The sequence below is a fragment of the Saccostrea echinata genome, unplaced genomic scaffold, assembly GCF_033153115.1.
Source record: "Saccostrea echinata isolate AGI-Se365-2 ecotype Australia unplaced genomic scaffold, CSIRO_AGI_Sech_v1 ptg000020l, whole genome shotgun sequence".
Lineage (NCBI taxonomy): Eukaryota > Metazoa > Mollusca > Bivalvia > Ostreida > Ostreidae > Saccostrea > Saccostrea echinata.
In genome coordinates this window covers 5,462,437-5,482,500 of record NW_026889769.1, presented here as the reverse complement: position 1 = coordinate 5,482,500, position 20,064 = coordinate 5,462,437, and the positions used below count along the sequence as shown (strand labels likewise).

General features: G+C 34.2%; 1 protein-coding gene across 1 annotated transcript in view; it reads left to right on the top strand.

Moving 5' to 3' along the window:
- The window catches only part of LOC133189983 (transient receptor potential cation channel subfamily M member 1-like), a 56,136-nt gene that overhangs the window by 14,634 nt on the left and 21,438 nt on the right, over positions 1 to 20,064 (top strand). Inside the window, exons 5-23 of the mRNA XM_061325439.1 lie at positions 1 to 138; positions 256 to 454; positions 555 to 699; positions 805 to 898; positions 1,129 to 1,259; positions 1,556 to 1,750; positions 6,253 to 6,417; positions 6,674 to 6,858; positions 8,394 to 8,646; positions 9,036 to 9,120; positions 9,794 to 9,861; positions 9,967 to 10,104; positions 10,640 to 10,783; positions 10,953 to 11,186; positions 14,140 to 14,314; positions 17,906 to 17,959; positions 18,135 to 18,167; positions 18,679 to 18,805; positions 19,199 to 19,412. The exon at positions 1 to 138 is cut by the window's left edge and continues 67 nt beyond it. Of these exons, the coding sequence (XP_061181423.1) occupies positions 1 to 138; positions 256 to 454; positions 555 to 699; positions 805 to 898; positions 1,129 to 1,259; positions 1,556 to 1,750; positions 6,253 to 6,417; positions 6,674 to 6,858; positions 8,394 to 8,646; positions 9,036 to 9,120; positions 9,794 to 9,861; positions 9,967 to 10,104; positions 10,640 to 10,783; positions 10,953 to 11,186; positions 14,140 to 14,314; positions 17,906 to 17,959; positions 18,135 to 18,167; positions 18,679 to 18,805; positions 19,199 to 19,412 (2,777 nt within the window). The remainder of the gene's footprint in view (positions 139 to 255; positions 455 to 554; positions 700 to 804; positions 899 to 1,128; positions 1,260 to 1,555; positions 1,751 to 6,252; positions 6,418 to 6,673; positions 6,859 to 8,393; positions 8,647 to 9,035; positions 9,121 to 9,793; positions 9,862 to 9,966; positions 10,105 to 10,639; positions 10,784 to 10,952; positions 11,187 to 14,139; positions 14,315 to 17,905; positions 17,960 to 18,134; positions 18,168 to 18,678; positions 18,806 to 19,198; positions 19,413 to 20,064) is intronic.

Here is a 20,064-nt window from a genome sequence, read left to right as displayed (position 1 = left end):
CTCATTTTATCATAATGGACCAGAACACTGATCTGAAGGAGCTGGAGAACTTTAGACTCAGAATTGAGGAAAGACTACTGACTCCTATAGGGAGGGGCAAGAGATACAGAAAAGTCAAAATGTATGATCCCTCCCTTGGTAGGTTGCAAAATTTTTTTTTTTTTGGATATCAGCTTGTTTAAAACTGCTAGAGGCCTTGGATATTATAATTCATTTTATGTATACTCATCATTTAATAATTTTTTTTATTCACAGATGCAGGATCTATCCCAGAAAATTTAACCATGATCACTAGCACCTGTACCCCCATGGTGGGCCTCCTTATACAAGGTGGACCACTAGATATAGATCATGTAGTTGATCTTCTGCGTAGAAAAGTTCCCGTTCTGGTTCTACAGGGTACTGGACTTGGAGCTGATCTTATAGCATTTGTGTACTTTGAAAAAATTCACCAGTGAGTACATGTACATCATTGTGTATAAAAACATGATGAATGTATCGGTTTACAAAGATGTTTGTCTACTATTGCATATGATATTAAATTTCTTTTATAGTGAAGGAGATGAATACGAGTCTTTTGTAAAAACTGAGTTAATCAAGAGAATGATGAACTGTTATCCAAAGGATTTTGTGGACAATGAGTTGGCCCGGAATCAGTGCAGGGACAAAATATTGGAGTGTGTCAATCTGGCCCACCAGGTTTGACCCTAAATTGTTTGCAAAGTTCTTTGCATGAAATGGAAAGATACAATACATTTTCAATGTTTTGCAAAAGTAATTTTTTTTTTACATTTAATACTGTAGGAGAATGGGAGGTTTTTGACTATTTTGGATATAAATGCTGATCCCACAGGACTTAAGAACTTGGACAAGTACATCTTACTCACTTTGTTTGAATGTAAGTTTAAGCTTTGTGTCCTTGATTTTTGATGGAATAATGTGCAGAATAATATCAATAGGCCGAAGAAACTATTTCACAAAAAAACCACCTAACCTTTTCACTCAGAATATTTGAATCACTGCATCTTGCACCATTACATTAAAATTGAGAGAAATCAAGAAATATTAATATTGAATGTGTATTCTTAATCTCTTGCTCATTAAATCAGCTGTTTGTTACTTTCTTAGCTCAAGGGTCCAAGACAGGAAGCCAGTTTCAAGAACAGTTCCAATCTGACCTCAAGCTGACCTTACACTGGAATAGACCTGATCTAGCAGAGTCACAGATTTTTGAAAAGTATGATTGGACAACTGTCAAGGTATTGGAAAAAAATATTTAAAACTGATAATAACATTCAAATCATTTCCTTTAACTGAAAAGTTGCTTGAAATCCAAGTGCTTATTGTACAAATGTGGAATGTCTAATATTTTTACATATTTCCTATATCCTGTCATTAATCTTGTCTGGTATATACTTTTTTCTTGACAGCTTTTTTGTCAGTCGATTAGAGACAAATCCATGCTTATTTGTTTAGCAAATAGTATAAATTTGTGGTCACAAAATTGCAAAATCTGAAGTTTCCTTCATTTAGACATTATTGTCTATTGTTTCAGATTACACCAGAGCTGTTTGATAAGGCTTTGTTGAAGAGAGGGAGAGAGAAGTTTGTGGAGATATTCCTGGAGCGGGAAACAATTGTCCTGCATGAATATGTTAATTATAAAAAGCTTCTGGACTTGTTCAACAATCTGGACAGGCCTGATTTTTTCTGTCAGGTCTGTTTAGAGGGAGTTCTGGCTAAATCCCCAGTGAGTAACAACATTTAATTTTTGTTTCACATTAGATAATGCTATGCTATTCAAATTCCTTTGAAGAGCAAGGTTCACAATTTTTTTTTTTTACCATGTGAATTAAACTGCTCAGGTTTAGTTGACAATGTATTAGGTATAACGGACCCTTGTTGATTGGGTATCTTTTAAATATTACATAATTTTCTCGCTAATCAATGCTTTATGATATCCTGCATTGCATCATTATTCCCATATTTAGATATGAAAAATAAGAGAATTGTAGAGAACAGATATATTAAACCCTCTTAATCATAGTGTTATTGGACACACTTCATAGTGCATGATTTTATTTTAGATTATATTGGCTGGTAAAAAGGTAACGGCATGACTTTTGAAATATTCATGTTCATAATTATATATTGATTTTATTTAAACCGCATTTGTGATTTTTTTTTTAACACATGTGTTTATGTTTTTGCATTGTTACACTTTACATTTGAAGCCATGACATTGATTTTCTGAACTTTAAAATGGCTGAAACTTTCTTACTTTTCAACACAATGGGATGAAATAAGGAATACAGATAAGTCTAACATATTCCTACATCATGGTGCCATCAAAAGTCAATGCAAAGACATGTTTGCATATAATACTAAATTCTGATTGGCTAATACTTAAATTGATGAATTATTTTTCAATTTAATTCTTTGATATCTAAGATATAGGTACTGCATACATCATGAGACACTATAAGAAGATGTGAGAAATCTAGAAAACATGTGCATGAACATGCACTGAAATCTGATTGGCCAATACTTGTGCGGCTATATCAAAGTTGTTTTATAGTGAATTAAAGTGAAGGTTTACGATACAGTTGTATTTAATGAAGCTTGCAGGGAATAAAGCATAATTAGGGAGTGAGGGAGTTGCAGTGATTATAATTATATAAACTATTGACCCAGGCTGGACCAAATTGGATGATATAGTTTGGGATTACTACCCTTGATACTTTGGATGTCATTTCTGACCTAGATGCAGGTGTGGCCTGGTGAAAGTTTTTGGAAAAGTTCATTTCTCAAGTAATGCAGACCATACAAAAACTAGTTTTATTCCGTGTTCGGATTTTTGTTTTTTAGTAGACATAATAGTAGGTTTGACCAAATTCTTGCTGGTTACTGAGTCAAAATACATGTGTAGATGTACATACATGTACATATGTCATAAGTTATATTTTCTTAAATTTGACAGCTTACTGAATATCAAATAAAAAAAAATAGCATGAATTATTGTAAACTTAAAAATATTTTACTTATATGCTTTAAATTGTTAAATTGTTGATTTACACAAAATCATTTCTAGATAGCAAATGCTCACTGTATTGCATATATGATTTCATCTCCCAAAAATTTCAGCCTGGATAGACTATTGTTTCTGTTACAGTTTTCTTAGATTACTATTTCTCTTTGTTTATGTTTTTCTTTTCTTCATTGATGAAGACAAAAAAGGAAGAGTAATGAGGATTATGTAAAGTAATAGACATTGTCGGAATCCACAGGTTTTCTCTCCAATCAGTGAATGTGGAGTACTGGAGAGAAACCCCATTGGTTCCAATGAATTATGATGAGTGATGGATATAAATGCAGAGGTTTTGATATAGAACTTATAAATTGGTGCAACTGGCATTCCACATGACTTTGAGAATTTAAATGAAATTCAAGGGGTTTTAAAATGTGAAGATGAAAAACTAAGAAACTTACATCCCTGAAGTATTTGGACATATGGAAAGAAAGTTTTATTTTATGGTAACTTTTAAAATAAACCATTAATTTCCAATTTAATATTTGCAATTTTAAAAAAAATGTATTGCAGACCTGTTTACTCTTACGATTTCGCCGTATTTTGTACGGATTTTCAGTCCAAAATACGTCTTACGTTTTGCTATAATGAAAATACGGAAATCCGTTCATATGGATTTTAGCAATTACTATTCGTTATCTGTCTCAGTTCGATGCTTTTTAATCGCTAAAGAAGAGAAAATTTTCAAACATTTAAGTTGCCAAAATGCGGTGGCTTAAAAAATGACAGAAATCACTCAAAAGAGAGCAGTGTATGACGTTTTGCTTTGTTATTAAACCATGTTTTGGTAATCAGAAATGTAGTTGTTTTCTAGTAATATATGTACAGTCGATGAAAAGTGAAATCTTACGGGCAAATGCCAAATCTCACTGACAAATCTAATGAAAAATACTGAGAGACAACAATTTGGGTAAACAGGTCTGGTATTGTGTTTTGTTCACAAAGTTTTAAATTAATATATATCCCCAGTTTTCATGTTCTCAGTTTTTAGCTCACCGGAGCTGAAGGCTCAAGTGAGCTTTTCTGATTGAAATTTGTCTATTGCCTATCATTGTCGTTGTCATTGTAAACTCTTCACATTTTCATCTTCTTCTCCAGAACCACTGGGCCAATTTCAACCAAACTTGGCACAAAGTATTCTTCGGTAAAGGGGATTCAAATTTATTCAAATGAAGGGTCATATCCTCTTCCAAGGGAAGATAATTAAGAAATAGTTAAAATTGGGTGGGGTAATTTAAAATCTTCTTCTCAAGAACCACTGGGCCAGAAAAGATGAAACTTATGTGAAAGCTTTCTGGGGTAGTGTAAATTCAAATTTGTTGAAATTATGACCCCGGAGATAGGTTGGGTCCACTTTAAGCAATCAAAGTGTCACAGAGGAATACATAGGAAAAATTTTTAGATTCTGTAGAATCAAGTTGTATCAAATCATGACCCCTGGGTGTAGGACTGGGCCACTATGGGGGATCAAAGTTTTTCATAGGAATATGTAAAATGCAGATGTGCTAACTGGACTGTTTTCATTAAGTCAAGAACTCCATGGAAAGTTTATAAATTTATTTCACAGGACACAGAAACAAAACAATACTTTTAAATATTCACAAAATCTCTGGTGTTTCATAAATTAATAAAAACCTCTATAACTGGAGTCTTATCCAGTAATAATAATTCATGTGCAAGTCTAACTCTCTTAGACCTAATAAAAATCCTGGTAATCCTAAGTATAATCCCAAACTGGTAATAAACCAGTAAACTTGAAAATCTAAACCAGTAATATACTGGTAAATAAATATTATTCAATCTCTGAATAAAGTTTCCCCCCACACCACTTAATATTATCAAACTATTAACCTAAAGAACTAAATTAAACACACACCTTGAAACAGTGGTGTATCCTATTGTTCAAATGCTGCAACTCCGCGTTCTTACTATAGATACGTCATTAAATACTATGAAATGACGTAAAATACGTTCACCAATCAGAAACATCGCGCACCTGATCATCAACCAATCACAGGCAATACGCGATACCCCAATTCCCACGGCAACGAAAAAAGTGTGCACATGTTTCACCAGAAAATAGAAACAAGTAAAATATTATAACTACTTTATGAACAAAGTAAATTTTGAAATAATTATAAAATATTGACATACAATTAATTAAATAAATCGCCGCTTACAACTTTTCACATCTTAAAAATAATGCATTATGGGAAATCGCACTTCCAGAATAACAACCATGCGGTGAAAACATACCAGGTAACAATATTTACCGAATAATAGCAAATAAACACCGTTTTAATTATGCGATCATGTAAACAATATAGAAAACTATAGATAACAATTAGTTCAACATCATATCAGCATTAAAGTCTTAAATAGCAAAGAAAATAACTTGTATTTGGCAATGCACATCGTCTGACAGCAATCGGGGGTCATATCAAAACACAATTATAAAAAAAAATGTATTCAAGTGATACAGTTAAAAGTTAAAACATCATGATTATAATATCGCTCTCACTACATCTGTCACAGAATACATAGAAAATTTTTTTTCTAAAATTCTTCTTCTCAAGAGCAGCAAAGCAATTGTTAGTTATATTTACACTGAAGCATTTTCAGGTAGTGTAGATTCTAATTTCTTTAAATCATGACCCTTTGGGGTAGGATGGGGCCACAATGGCCAATCGAAGTTTTACATAAGAGTATATATAGGAAAAATCTTTTAAAGTCTTCTTCAAAACAGCAAAGCCATGATAAGTCATATATATATGGAAGCATCCTCAGATTCAAGTTTGTACAAATCATGACACCTGGGGGTAGGTGGGGGCTGGGGGTAGGGTGGGGCAAAAATATATCTTAATTTTACATAGGAATATATTGGGAAAAAATCCACTGATAAAGGACAGAGGGGCCATAGTTACTCAGGTGAACATTGTGGTCCATGGACCTCTTAATTTCTTTCAGGTCTTTCTTACACCAGTAATTAACAATGATATATTGAATAATCCCTTAAAGATGGTATTTGCTATAGATGGTGACTGTATGTTGTATATATTCATCAAATGTTTAATGTTGTTTATCTTAGTTCTTGCAGCTCAGGTCATTGGCTTGTTAATGCTTTACCTCATATTTGAGTGTTAAATTGTCAATCTGTTTTGTAGGGAATGAGTTATCCAGTGGACAAGGACTTTGTCATAGGAAAGAAATGTGACCTAAATCAACTTCTGTATAAATTGACCAGCCTGGAGGGCCTGGTGTCCTCTTATGACCTCTCCATGAACTCTACTGGACAGTTTGTATGTGACAAACTTACTGCAGAGAGAAAGGTCTATAAATAACTCTTTATTTATTGACAGATAGAATTCAGAATGTTTTATTGAAAATATAACAATCCAAATACAAATTACTTATGTAAGATAACATGGTATAAAACAAAGAATTTGATGATTAAGTGAAGATAATTATAAAGGTATTGCACATTGTTTTAAAAAGACATTAACATTTCATATAAAAGGGTGTTCTTTAAGGAGATATGAATTTGATGTAGGATATGTAAAGTTACATTAATTGTTATATTTGAAGGCCTTAAATGCCCTGATCTACTGGTCAGTTTTGACCTTTAACCCATCACTGACCAGAGCGCTGTGGAAGCGGTCTGACCAGCCAATGGTGATGGCTCTTGTGATCAGTATGATATGGCACACTCTAGCTATAAAATGGTGTAGCAGAGATCTGGACATCAAACGACAACTCAAGGATTCTGCTATGTAAATATTCTTTATTGAGAACAAGCCTTCATTGGTTAATTAAAAATCTCTTCTACATACATTATTCACAAACTTTTTTCTTTGAAATTGACTATATGTTTCACTAAGACATGGAATCATGGCTTTTTCTTGGGCAACATTAAAAGTATTACTTTATTAATTAAAATTTTAGACATTAGACACAATATAAAGATGCAGGTGCCCTTTTAGGGATTGCTGGATCTGTATGTTGTCTGTCTGCATGTCCATCAACACTCTTATGATCTGATAACTTGAGTACCTTTCAACTTCCAGACTTCATATTTCTACTTATGTGGGGGATGGTTAGAGGAAAACCCTGTTGTGATTTGGGCTGTATGATCAAAGATCAAGGTCACAGCTATATATTGTTGATTTTATTGTTTTGATGCAAAAATCAGACAGTTTGTAACCTAAGACTTACTATTTAATGTACCGGTATAGGTGGAGACTGGTCAGAGAAAAAATTTTTACAGACCTTAGGGTACCTTGATCAAAGGTCAAGGTCAAACTTCAAAGTTACTGAATGAAAAAAAAAATTATAGACCTTAGGGTAATAACTTGAACAAAGATCAAGGTCAGATTTTGAATTTAATGAATTGACTATTGTTAGGCAATACCTATGACAGTTTGTAACTGCTTCTATGGAGAATGGTTCAAGGAAGATATCTTTAAATTTGGCAAATTGTTTAGTCAAAGGTCATATAAAAGGTGAAGATAAACAGTATAACCATTGTGAATATTTTATAATCTGAAGATTTTATATGTAGTATAGAAATGGAAATTGCTTTGGAAAACACACCTTTAGATCTTAGAAACACTTGATCAAGGTCAAGATGGTCTGATTGACCATTTTAATGCAATAATTTCAAAAAAAATTTGCTTAGTAAAACATGAAAATTTTTGAATTGAAGATTGGTCATGAAGAACTCTTGGATATATATGTCAAAGCCAAAGGGTCAAGACTTTTGATATGGCTTTTTTCTTATTCAATAACTGTGGTATTTTTTTTAAACTAAAAGGAACATTTTTACTTCATACATGAACATTGATCAACAAAAGACGCCTACAGATTTCATTCAGAGGGTCAAAAGCAAAATGGTCTATTTTCTCACAAACTCAGTTTTATGTGGTTCAAAGAAAATTTCAACATGCAGACCTCTTATTCACTATTCATAAACAATTAAAAGATGCACACACTCAACCTCACATACACATAGGTATATATATCTATATCCTGAGGTCATTTACTCGCATGTCATGCAAAGTCAAACGACAAAGATCATATGATATAAAAATATTTTGGGCCTTTGTATGACTTTGAAAGTTCTCTAGTCAATTGTTATTAAATTCTGAAAACCATGGTAAGATTTATAAATTTGTATTATATGAAGTTTAAAACTTATGATCTAGTACATATGTTTAGGATGAGTAAAAAAAAAGAAGATATAGTATTTTATCATTTTCTGCATTTTTTAGAATATCTAAGAAAGACAGTTTAAATGTTCTGTTTGTAGAGAGTTTGGAAAACAAGCTGTAAAATTATTGAACCTGAGCTACCAAGACTCCTGTCTAACAGCCATTGCCTCATTAGATGAGAAACTGCCAGAGCTTAACAATAAGACCACTATAAAGCTTGCCCACATTGCTCGGAATAAATTCTTCATTGCTCACAAAAGTTGTCAAAAATGGCTGCTTCAGCGTTGGCAGGGTAACTTGCTAATCAGAGAGGTGGATTATGGAGTTTTCAGACTCCCAAACTGGTTCAAGGTTTGTACACAAGATGATAAGAAGATAGAATTCATATTCTGTGCCATGCATACTTCTGATATACCTCACAGACAGATATGTTTATGTCGTGGTACAATAAGCTGTGATTAACTGCCAGTCTTCTTACTGATAAACTGCAGTAATGCATACCTGAGGTCTAGGCCAAAAGTAGCGGTAGGTGTATGCAAAATTTCTTAAAATGTAGCAGTAATGTATATTCCTCCCATTGATTGTAGGAATCCCCATTAAGTTTCAAGTTTAATTTTCCCTTTGGACTAGGTGTATGCAAAATTCAGATCAAGTTTTACATGGAAATCTAAAGATAAAAGTGACTTTGATACAGTTAAATTTTGATCATCAGAAACTTATTGTCTGACTTTTACTTGTAGATATATATGAGTGTCTTCTTTATCTTCCCCATGTTGTTTTGGATTACCTATGAGATTAAGAAAGACCCAGAAGTAAAAACTCCAGGTAACTCTATTGTATATGTATGTATTGGTTGTTTTTGATCATTGAGCATAGTTTCAAGTAATGAGTCATGGCAAGTAATGTGATGATGTTGATTATAAGAATCCTTTACATAAAAACAGATAAGTAAAATATTTTATATATATTTTATATATCCGTACTCATAGGACCTTAATGATTAGGGCCGAGTGGATATTGGTCTTGGGAACTTGGTAGAATCCAATTAGTGCTACAAGAGTCCCGATTTCGATCCTTGGTCCAGCCTTACATTTTCGCCTTTCCTATTACAGACAATTTTTGTTTAAATTGCAACTTTGTTGAGGATTATGTAGTATAATGATATCTCCTTGAATTTTAAACATCAGGAAAAAAGTGATGAAATAATTTGACTTAGGTATATCACCATAGGCATTAATCTTGACCTTTATTGATAAATAAAAGGAAACTGGAAGTGGATACTTTAAAATCCAACTAGATACTTTACAATCCAGCTTTAACTTTTTTCCTTGTTTCTTATGTTACCAGTTTTAATTTCTATTTTTCAAAAAATGTAAAATTAGTTTTAATGAAATTATTTTTCTGCTAAAAATTTACAAAGATAAATTAGACAGATATTGGACATACCCGGAGGTGCTTACAATATAAGCCTAGCTTTTTTTGTCTTGTCATGTTTCAGAAGAGGATGAAGAACTGGATATAGACCAAGTAGATAACCAGGACATGATACCTCTGAAAATCAAATGGGTAGGACTGACAACTCTAGTAAATGATAATGTATATATCTGAGAATTACTTTTGTTTGGTATATTTTAATCCTATATACATGTATTTTGTATTTATGTTGACCAGAAAAGGAGTACAAAGGGACAGATGAAATACCAAATGAGGGAGATGCTGAACTATGGTCGACAGAACTTAAGGGTGCCTCTTTATCTACAGTTTTACTATCTATGGAGTGCCCCAATCACCAAGTTTTATCTCAGTCAGGTAAGGAACTTTAAAAAAAAATAGTGTGAATGTTCAAATATTATTCTGCTGATTCTACTAGATGCCAAAGGGAAATCCACCATTGATTATTTTACATTCTTTTCTTCATAACCTGTAGATGGACAAAACAAAGCAACATAATCAACTGTAGAGGATTTGTGGGTAGGGTACTGACAAATAGGTTGATGTTACAGGGCTTATGACAATCTCATATAAAGTCATCATTTTGTAAATACTATGGTAATTTGCAAATACAACCTATTGATAAGTTGTAATTGGATTGACATGTTTCATACCATTCATTAGGCCATAGTTTTATACTTATTTTGACTGAATTACTCCGTTTTCCTAAACAATGCAAAGGGCTCATTGCAGGTGTGAATGGTAACTGGTGCTTCGAGGGGTACATGTTTTTGTCCCATTTTGTATTGTTTACAGGATTTTTATGGTTGATCACAGTATGTCATCTTCGCAATCAGTATGCCCCAAATAAAACCTCAGAATTACATGTAAGTGCATTTTAAATATTTTTCAGCTGCTGTACATTTTGTACCTGGCCTTATTCAGTTATGCAGTCATTATACCATCTTGTGGGGATTTCTACATTGACCTTGTTGTGTATTTTTGGACTGCCATGATTTGGGTTGAAATCATCAGAAAAACCATCATCAAAAGAAAGGTATAATGTTAAAACTCCAAACCTCACAACTGCTGATGGCATGGTTTAACTTGAAAATAGCTCTTTACAGTTGTAGCTCTGAATTTAAACTATTACATGTTCCAGATTTACTGATTTGCTGATTGCATAGTTTTGACAAGTTTGTTTCTTACTTTCTATTTGATTTCAGGAATACAAAGAGATGAAGATATTCTGGACAGTGATAGAGATATGTCTGATTGGTTCCTTTCTGATCGTGATCGGACTGGTCAGAATCATACCGAAGTTTATCCCATTCATCAAGTACACCACGGCCAAATTTGTCATGAGCTTGGGCCTCCTATACTTCTACTACAGGTTACTTAGTGTTTTCCTTCCCATCAGCCCCGTGCTGGGCCCCATGATGATCAGCTTCAGAGCTATGGTATGTGTAAAAAACATATATGCAAGACTATCTGGCCCTTTAAGGAATTGTGACACTATGTTTGACTTTCAGGCCTCTAGCTTTTTAGATCATGATAGAGACAGAGGCTTAAGTGAACTTTTCAAAACTCTACTCTTTGTGTAATTTTGGTCTGATTTCAGTAAAACTTGGTACACACTGAAGTTTACAATACCAAGATTCGCAATTTTATTTACTTTTTAGGTCACCTGAGTTTACTCAGGTGACATATTGCTATCCGTTTTCGTCCGTCGACGTGCATCGTGCATTAACATTTGAACATTTTCAGCTTCTTCTCTGAAACCGCTCAACCAATTTCAACCAAATTTGGCATATAGCATCTATGGGTGAAGGGGGACAAAATTTGTGAATTTCAGGGTCCCTGCCCCCCTGGGGCCTGAGGGGTGGGGCAAAAACCACCAAAATTAATGCAATCTTTAAAAGTCTTCTTCTTTACTCCTGGACATCAAGCAGTCAAATTGTTGGCATGATTGTAATAAGGATTGAGTCTTCTACCAAAATAGTGAAATCCATGGTCCCAGGGTAGGGGGTTGTGGTGCTAGGGTGGGGCTATATACATTATATAGTGAAAGTGCATTTTTCTTTGAAAATCTTCTTCTCTGCACCTGGGTATTAAATAAAATAACTAAGTACATAGTTATGATAAGCAAGAATGCTTCTTCCAAAATTGTGAATTTCATGGCCCCTGGGTCAGGGGTTCTGGTGAAAGGGGGGGGGGCTGTATTGATTATATAGTGAAAATGCATTATTTCTTTGAAAATCTTCTTCTCTGCTCATGGGTATGAAATAAACTAACTAAGTACATAGTTATGATGAACAAAAGTGCCTCTTTCAAAATTGTGACTTTCATGGGCCCTGGGTCAAAGGTTCTGGTGAAAGGGGAGGGGGGCTCTATTGATTATATAGTGAAAATGCATTATTTCTTTGAAATATTCTTCTTTGCTCCTGGGTATTAAATAAACTAATTAAGTACATAGTTATGATGAGCAAGAGTGCCTCTTCCAAAATTGTGAATTTCATGGCCCCAGGGTCAGGGATTCTGCTGTTAGGGTGGGGCTCTATTGATTATATAGTGAAAATGCATTAAAACTTTGAAAATCTTCTTTTCTGCTCCAGGGTATTAAAGAAACTAATTAAGTACATAGTTATGATGAGCAAGAGTGCCTCTTCCAAAATTCTGAATTTCATGGCCCCTGGGTCAGGGGTTCTGGTGAAAGGGGGGCTCTATTGATTCTATAGTGAAAATGCATTATTTCTTTGAAAATCTTCTTCTCTGCTCATTGGTATTAAAGAAACTAACTAAGAAATAGTTATGATGAGCAAGAGTGCCTCTTCAGAAATTTTGAATTTCATGGTCCCAGGGTCAGGGGTTCTGGTGAAGGGGGGAGGGGGGGGGCTCTATTGATTATATAGTGAAAATGCATTATTTCTTTGAAAATCTTCTTCTCTGCCCATGGGTATTAAAGAAACTAACTAAGAACATAGTTATGATGAGTAAGAGTGGCTCTTCAGAAATTTTGAATTTCATGGTCCCTGGGTCAGGGGTTCTTGTGAAAGGGGAGGGGGCTCTACTGATTATATAGTGAAAATTCATAATTTCTTTCAAAATTATTTTTTCTACTCCTGGTTATAAAGCAAAGAAACAAGTGTATAGTTATGATGAGCAAGGATGCTTTTACAAAATTTTTAAAACTTGTGGTCCCAGGGGTTCTGTTGTTTCTCTGAAGGGGGTTGGGGGGGGCTCTATTGATAATATAGTGAAAATGTGTGAATTCTTTGAAAATCTTCAACTAATTGCTTAGTTATTATGATGAGGGTACCTCTTCTAAATTTGTAAATTTCATGACCCTGGGTCATGGGTTCTAGTGTTAGGGTAGGTCTGTGTTAAATAGTAAAAATGCATTATTTCTTTGAAAATCTTCTCTGCTCCTGGGCATATTGGAGGCAAACACAATAAAAGTTTTAATAAGCAAGGGTATTTTTACCAGAATTTTAAACATCTGGACCATTTGGTCAAGTGTTCTGGTCCTGGCCAGGGCTCTATTAATTTGTATTCTACTGAGTGAAGTTATTCCCCTTTGCCATTCACCTTTGATAATTAATCACTGTAGATAATGTATTTGAAAGGTTAATAGAATAAGAGAATTATGCAAGAACATTGATTGTATAATACAAAAAGTACTTTCCTAGTTTTAATGATCAGGTAGACTTGGAAATAATAGATGAATAAAAATGAAACAAAAATAATTTATCTTTTTAAATGTTTTTCAAAGGCCAAGTGAGGCCAATGTGAGAGGTAATAATATGGGGTTAAAAATAGATATTTTGTTAAAAGTCTGCATGGTAATAGTGATAAATGGGGGACAGATAGATAGATACTAGACCAATAATTTTGTTGATCTTAATGGTACTATTTTTCTTGCTTTTGGGAAAAAAAGCTTCATTTTTCAGTTTATAGATCCTCTTAATTGTTGTACTCAGGTGACCGTTAAGGCCCTTGGACCTCTTGTCTATTTACTATTCTATTTAGGGGTTTGATGTACGGTGTTTCCATGGCCACTTAAAGAAAGATAAGACGTGAAAATCTTGCAAAATTTTGTATATCCTGTAGTTTTGTTTCAATGTCAATAAAGCTTGGAATAAGTTGAGAAAACATCAAGATACTTAATTCTGTAAATGTAAAAGTAACAGAAAGTGTTCCGAGTCCAGGTGCATTTCTTTGTCTTCCACTAAAATACTGTATGGACAGAGCTAGTAGAGCTACAGTTTAATCAGAGATTTCTGATTTAATAGAGTGGTGAATATTTTTATTTTCAGTTATACATTTCCTGTAGTTGGAAATAAAAGAATTAAGAAATATGGTAAAAAAGAACTCGTTTCTGTTCACCAAATTGAATGCATCTTGACTTTGCAGATGAAGAAAGACTTTTTGACATGGTTGAGAATGTTCCTGGTATTTATGATTGCGGGTGGAATTACCATTCAGGCAACCCTGTACCCTAACTACCCCGCCTCAGAGGAGGGCTTTGTCATGGCTCTCAGCAGGGCCTTCTTTGGAATGTTCCTCACTAAAATTGACGACCTAGACAGTATGTTTGATTTTATTCAAATCCAGTAGATACTAATTTTTTTTTTTTTTTTTTTGTATTTTAAAAACCTTATGTCACACAGATGAACTTGACGTATTGCTTTCTTTGTTATCTACATCACCATCATGTAAAAATTACACATTTTCGCTTCCTCATTGTAACAGTTTCAACCAACTTCTTACAAATGATCCTTGAGTAATTGATTTGAAATTTGTTCAATGAAGTCAAGATGAGCTTATGCTGTACCTCCTGTGTTGGCATCCTTTTTTAGCTCACCTGAGCTGAAAGCTCAAGTGAGCTTTTCTGATCACCTGTTGTCCGTTGTCTGTCCGTCGTCTGTCCGTCCGTCTGTCTGTCCGTCCGTCTGTAAACTTTTCACATTTTCAACTTCTTCTCAAGAACCACTGGGCCAATTTTAACCAAATTTGGTACAAAGCATCCTTGAGTGAAGGGGAGTTCAAATTGTAAAAATAAAGGGCCAAACCCCCTTACAAGGGGAGATAATCAAGAAAAGACAAAAATAGGGTGGGGTCATTAAAAAATCTTCTTCTCAAGAACCACTGGGCCAGAAAAGCTGAAACTTATGTGGAAGCATCCTTGGGTAGTGTAGATTCTAAATTGATAGAATCATGACCCCTGGGGCAGGGCGCGGCCACAAAAGGGAATCTAATTTTTATATTGAAATATATAGAAAAAAAAAATCTTCTTCTCAAGAACCACTTGGTCAGAAGAGCTAAGACTTTTGTAGAAGCATCCTGGGGCAGCGTAAATTCTAAACTATTCAAATCTTGACCCCTGGGGGTAGGGCGGGGCCACAATAGGGAATCCAAGTTTTACATTGAAATATATAGGAAAAAATCTTTAAAAATTTTCTCCTCAAGAACCTCTTGGCCAGTAAAGCTGAAACTTATATGGAAACATCCTGGGGTAGTGTAGATTTTAAATTGTTAAAATCATGACCCCCGTGGGTAGGGCGGGGCCACAATAGGTATTACAAAAAGATCGTCTGGTGAAGAACAGCAGGGCCAAAGTTATTCAGGTGAGCGTTGTGGCCCATGGGCCTCTTGTAAAGTTTTTGGAGCAGGTCTCATTCACAAGTAAATATAGGCCCTAGCTGGACCAAAGTTGCATATAGCATGCATAATGGGATGTACAGTACCAGACTTGTTACAGATGCAGAATCTGAGCTACATTTTCCAAATGTGAGACCAGGTTAAAATTTTTGGAGGAGGTTAAAGTTTTTGGAGCACATTAATGTTGTAATAGCAGGTTTCATTTCAAATTAGTACCGTATATACTCGCCTGTAAGTCGGTTTTTTGGGAGTTAACTTTTGGTCCAAAACTCTATGTCCGACTTATAGGCTTGGTATTTTTCTGGATGACGAAATGTAGTATTTTGTACATAACTTTGACAATTATCGTTGAGAAATGTCTGGATGTATTATATTATTTATGTATTCTAAGATTATATATAAAGTAAAAGTATTTACATGTTTTAATGATTTTATTTTGATCTTAAGTGTATATTATTTATTTGATTAATTATTAACAAAAATATTTCTTTGATTAACTTGTGACTTACTGTAAATCTATCGTTTATCGGTAAAATGGAATTGCGAACCCGATATAATACGTTTAGCATTAATGTATAATTTTATGTACCGTCTGCAATGTTTTTGACAACAGATATGATATTCTTAAAAAATTATTCAGAATATAATTCTTGAGTCTATTAAAACTCGATTGTTTATGAAAATGCTTCCCATGTGTGGTACACAATTTTTTTCGGGGCGCTTGCCACTAAATAAACATGGTGTCAGGTAAGGGATACAGGTAATTAAGAGAAGATAATTGCTAATAAAAGATCAAACATAGCGTTATTAAAAACTATAGATATGGCTTGGACATTGAGCACCTCCTAATTAAATATCATCAAAATGCTGGTAGACTCGTTACATAGTTCATCACCATGCCAGAGAAACAGAGATCCGCCAATGATCGAGATCGATGTATAAAATATACAAGACAGGCGATTAACGCTTAAACAAAACAGTATAGAAAGAAACTAAAATGGTAGTGGTTTGGTTTGTTGAAAAATAAAATATTAATTACTCATGTCATATCCTAACATATTATTTGAACACAGGTCAAATACATTAGGGTATTGATATGAAATTTATAAGAGAAGAAAAAAGAGAGATAAAATATCGGCGTAATTTCTCAAAATATTATTTGAAACACATGTTAAAACATTAGAGCATTGATCTGAAATTGTCCACCGATCCTGGCAAAAAGTTGTACCGATTTATAGGCGGGTCAATGGCAAATCCCTCCAAAATAACCTCAAAAATCACAACCGACTTATAGGCCGACCGACTTATAGGCGAGTGTATACGGTAATAAGCCTTATTGTGACTTAACTTGCATGGCTGATGCATATAGGAATGTCCTTCACCAGACTGGCTCCGGATGCTGGATCTGGCAGACATTTTCCAGATGAGTGAACAGATTAAAGTTTTTTGTAGCAGGTTCATTTCCAAGTGACTAAGTTAAGCCTAACCTGCATCAAACCTTAAATTGATGATGCATCTAGGAATGCACACTTTCAGATTAGCTGCAGATGCTGGATCTTATCTACATTTTCTGGATGAGTGACTAGGTTCAAGATTTTGGAGCTACTTCATTCCTGAGTAAATGTAAGCCTTATGGTGACCAAACTTGCATTGATGATCTAGGAATGTATACTACCAGACTGGCATCAGATTCTGGATTGGACCTTCATTTTCTGGATGAGTGAACAAGTTAAAATTTTTGGAGTAGGTTCATTTCCAAGTAACTATAAGTCTTACCTGGACCAAAGTTGCATGGATGATGCAACAAGCACACTATCAGACTTGCTTCAGATGCTGGAGAAATTCATCAACATTTTCCAGATGAATAAACAGGTTAAAATCTTTCTTAGACCAAACTTGCATGGATGATGCATGTATGGATGCACAGTACAAGGTATGCTTTGGATTCTAGATATGATCTGGAGAAGCTTAATTCTTTGGAGGAGTTACGTTTGCAAGCACATCGTAACTGTAAGCTTTGTCTTGACTAAACTTGCACATCTAGGGATGCACCCTACCACACTGACTTTGGATGCCGGATCTGAATGCATTTATTGAAGTACTTCATTCCCAAGTAACTTTAAGCCCTGCTATATTGAAACTTGCATGGATAATGCATTTATGCGTGCACAATACAGGCTTGTTTCGGATGCTGAATCTGACCTACATTTTCCAGGTAAATGAACAGGTTAATGTTTGAGAGCTGGTCCCTTCCCAAGTAACTAATAACTATAAACCCTATGGTGACTGAATTTGCATTGATTATACAGCCATGTTACTAGGTATGCATACTACCAGATATGCTTTGGAACCTGGATCTGACATACATTTACAGGGTGACTTAACGGTTGAAAATTTGGGAGCAGTTTTATCTTTAAAAGGTCATTTTAAAAAACTAGTTTTGTAGGGGGTTCAGAATACTTGTCAATGATACATTTTTACCATCATCAAAATTTCTCTTCATTTTGATAAATTACAGGTAATGATAGGTGTGAAAACTTTTATGCCAACCAGACAAGAGAAGTTTGCTACAGTAAGTTTGTTTGTCCTCTATTGTTGTTATATAGTGTAGGAATCCAATTTAGTGTACACATAAATCTGTGTCTGAATGAAAATATTTGTGTGTTCAGGGATTTCTGTTATAAATACTCTGATGTACATTTTACAATAACATTGTTCATGTATTTCTGGTAAATTTCATGTTTCAGATGCTGCTGCTTCATTCTGGAAAAGAAATACAAGTATGTGGCATAAATGAATATAAATGTTACAATCATTTACTTTTAATTTCAAAAATAAAAATACAATGTACACACGAACATGTAGGGTGAATTCACCATGCATTGGACACCCTCACACTTCAACAAGTTCTAGTGATATCGCTACCGACCGAATATGATCAAAATGGAACTTAACATGTAGTATATAATTGTTGGTGTGTGTATGTGGAACTTGAAAAATGTGCAGAATATAGGGATTATTTTGGAATATACATGTAATCCAAAGATCAAGAATTTTTGTATGAAAATTAAAATCTGAGCCCAAAGGGTGAGGTTTTTATATTTAGTGTAAGTTCGAAGTCATGGAGTTTGATTTATAGTGCATTGATTAGCAAGATTATAAAGATCTATTAACTTAATTGAATATGTTGGACATAATAGTCTGACACATGTTTTTGAGATTAAATAAACAATTTAACAATAAAGTGAATACCTGAGATCAACAATTTTTTCAGTATTGTCTGAATTGTAGGTCAGATCAGGTTTCAGCGGGAGTTTGCCGAGTGTCCATACCGTAGCTTTGGTGGTTACGCAATGGTGATTCAGTATCTCGTCATCACTAAGCTCATTCTTCTTACTCTTCTGTACGCTTTGTTCAGGTATGAACCCTCCTTAATACATTGTTATCATCTTCTATAAAAGTCATGACACACGAACTATCCAAAGTCAATAATGATGTTTGAAAATGTGAAATACACATTGTTACCATGCCAGGCAAATACAAAATACAGGATGGACAATCTTTTGTAAATGCACAAACACATGAGTGCACAAAGTGGAGGAAGGAGCTTGTGTAAGATATGGGTAGAATGCTGTGAATTCAAAATGGAGTGAAACAGGACTTCAGTGGTGTGAAAACATAAGTCAGATCAAATGTGAACTGTTGACTGCATTGAATCCTCTTTTAGGTTTTCATTCAACTGATATTGTTAATGTGTATTTTATTGATAGAGTGGTAAGACATATTAAGACATAATCAAATTTTGTTACAGTGCCACCAATGCTAAAATTAAGCAGGAATCAGAGGAAATCTGGAAGTATCAGGTGTACAGCATCATTGTGGATTTTGAAACTCGTCTGAGATTGCCTGCTCCATTTAATTTCATTAGCTACATCATCATGTTGTTTGAGTTTATCTTCAAGAAACTCCGGCAGTGCATGAAGAAATGCTGTCAATCTTCATGCTGTAGGAAAAAAGACCAAGTGGTAAAGTGATTTTCTTTATTTAAAGAGCAAATACTTATAATAATTATTAAAACCAACTCAGTGAACAATTTAAACCACCCTGTAGTCAAGATACAAAGTGAACATAAAGTTGCATTATGGAGGAGTATGCATACAGGCTTTAGGCATTTTCACCCCATATGAATGGATGTAACACTAAAAATAACTTAATAATAAAAAAGCTGATGATTGTTCACAATGTATGTCTTAGCTGTCTGTTGACTCTTTGACCTGAGATAATATCTGCAATGTTTCAAAGTTTTTCTCAAACTTTGTAGAAATTATATGTATGGTTTATTATACAATGCATGTACAATCATTTAACGTGTGCACTTGATGGAGCACAGTATGAGATAATAATTTTACATGTCAATTGTAGAAAAAAGAAAGAAAATTCAAAATCATGTTCTCAAGTTCAACAAGGCCATGATTATTTAAATTAATATACAAATTAACATAGAAACAACCTCAGGTGGTGACAATTCAAGTCAGTTCAAATCTAACCCTGGTGGGTAAAATCAGGCCACGATAGGAATCAAAGATTAACATGGAAATACACTTTATTTAGAAAAAAACTCTTTAAAAATCATATTTTCATGAAGCACTGTGGCATCAGTTCTTGTAGTTACAGAAT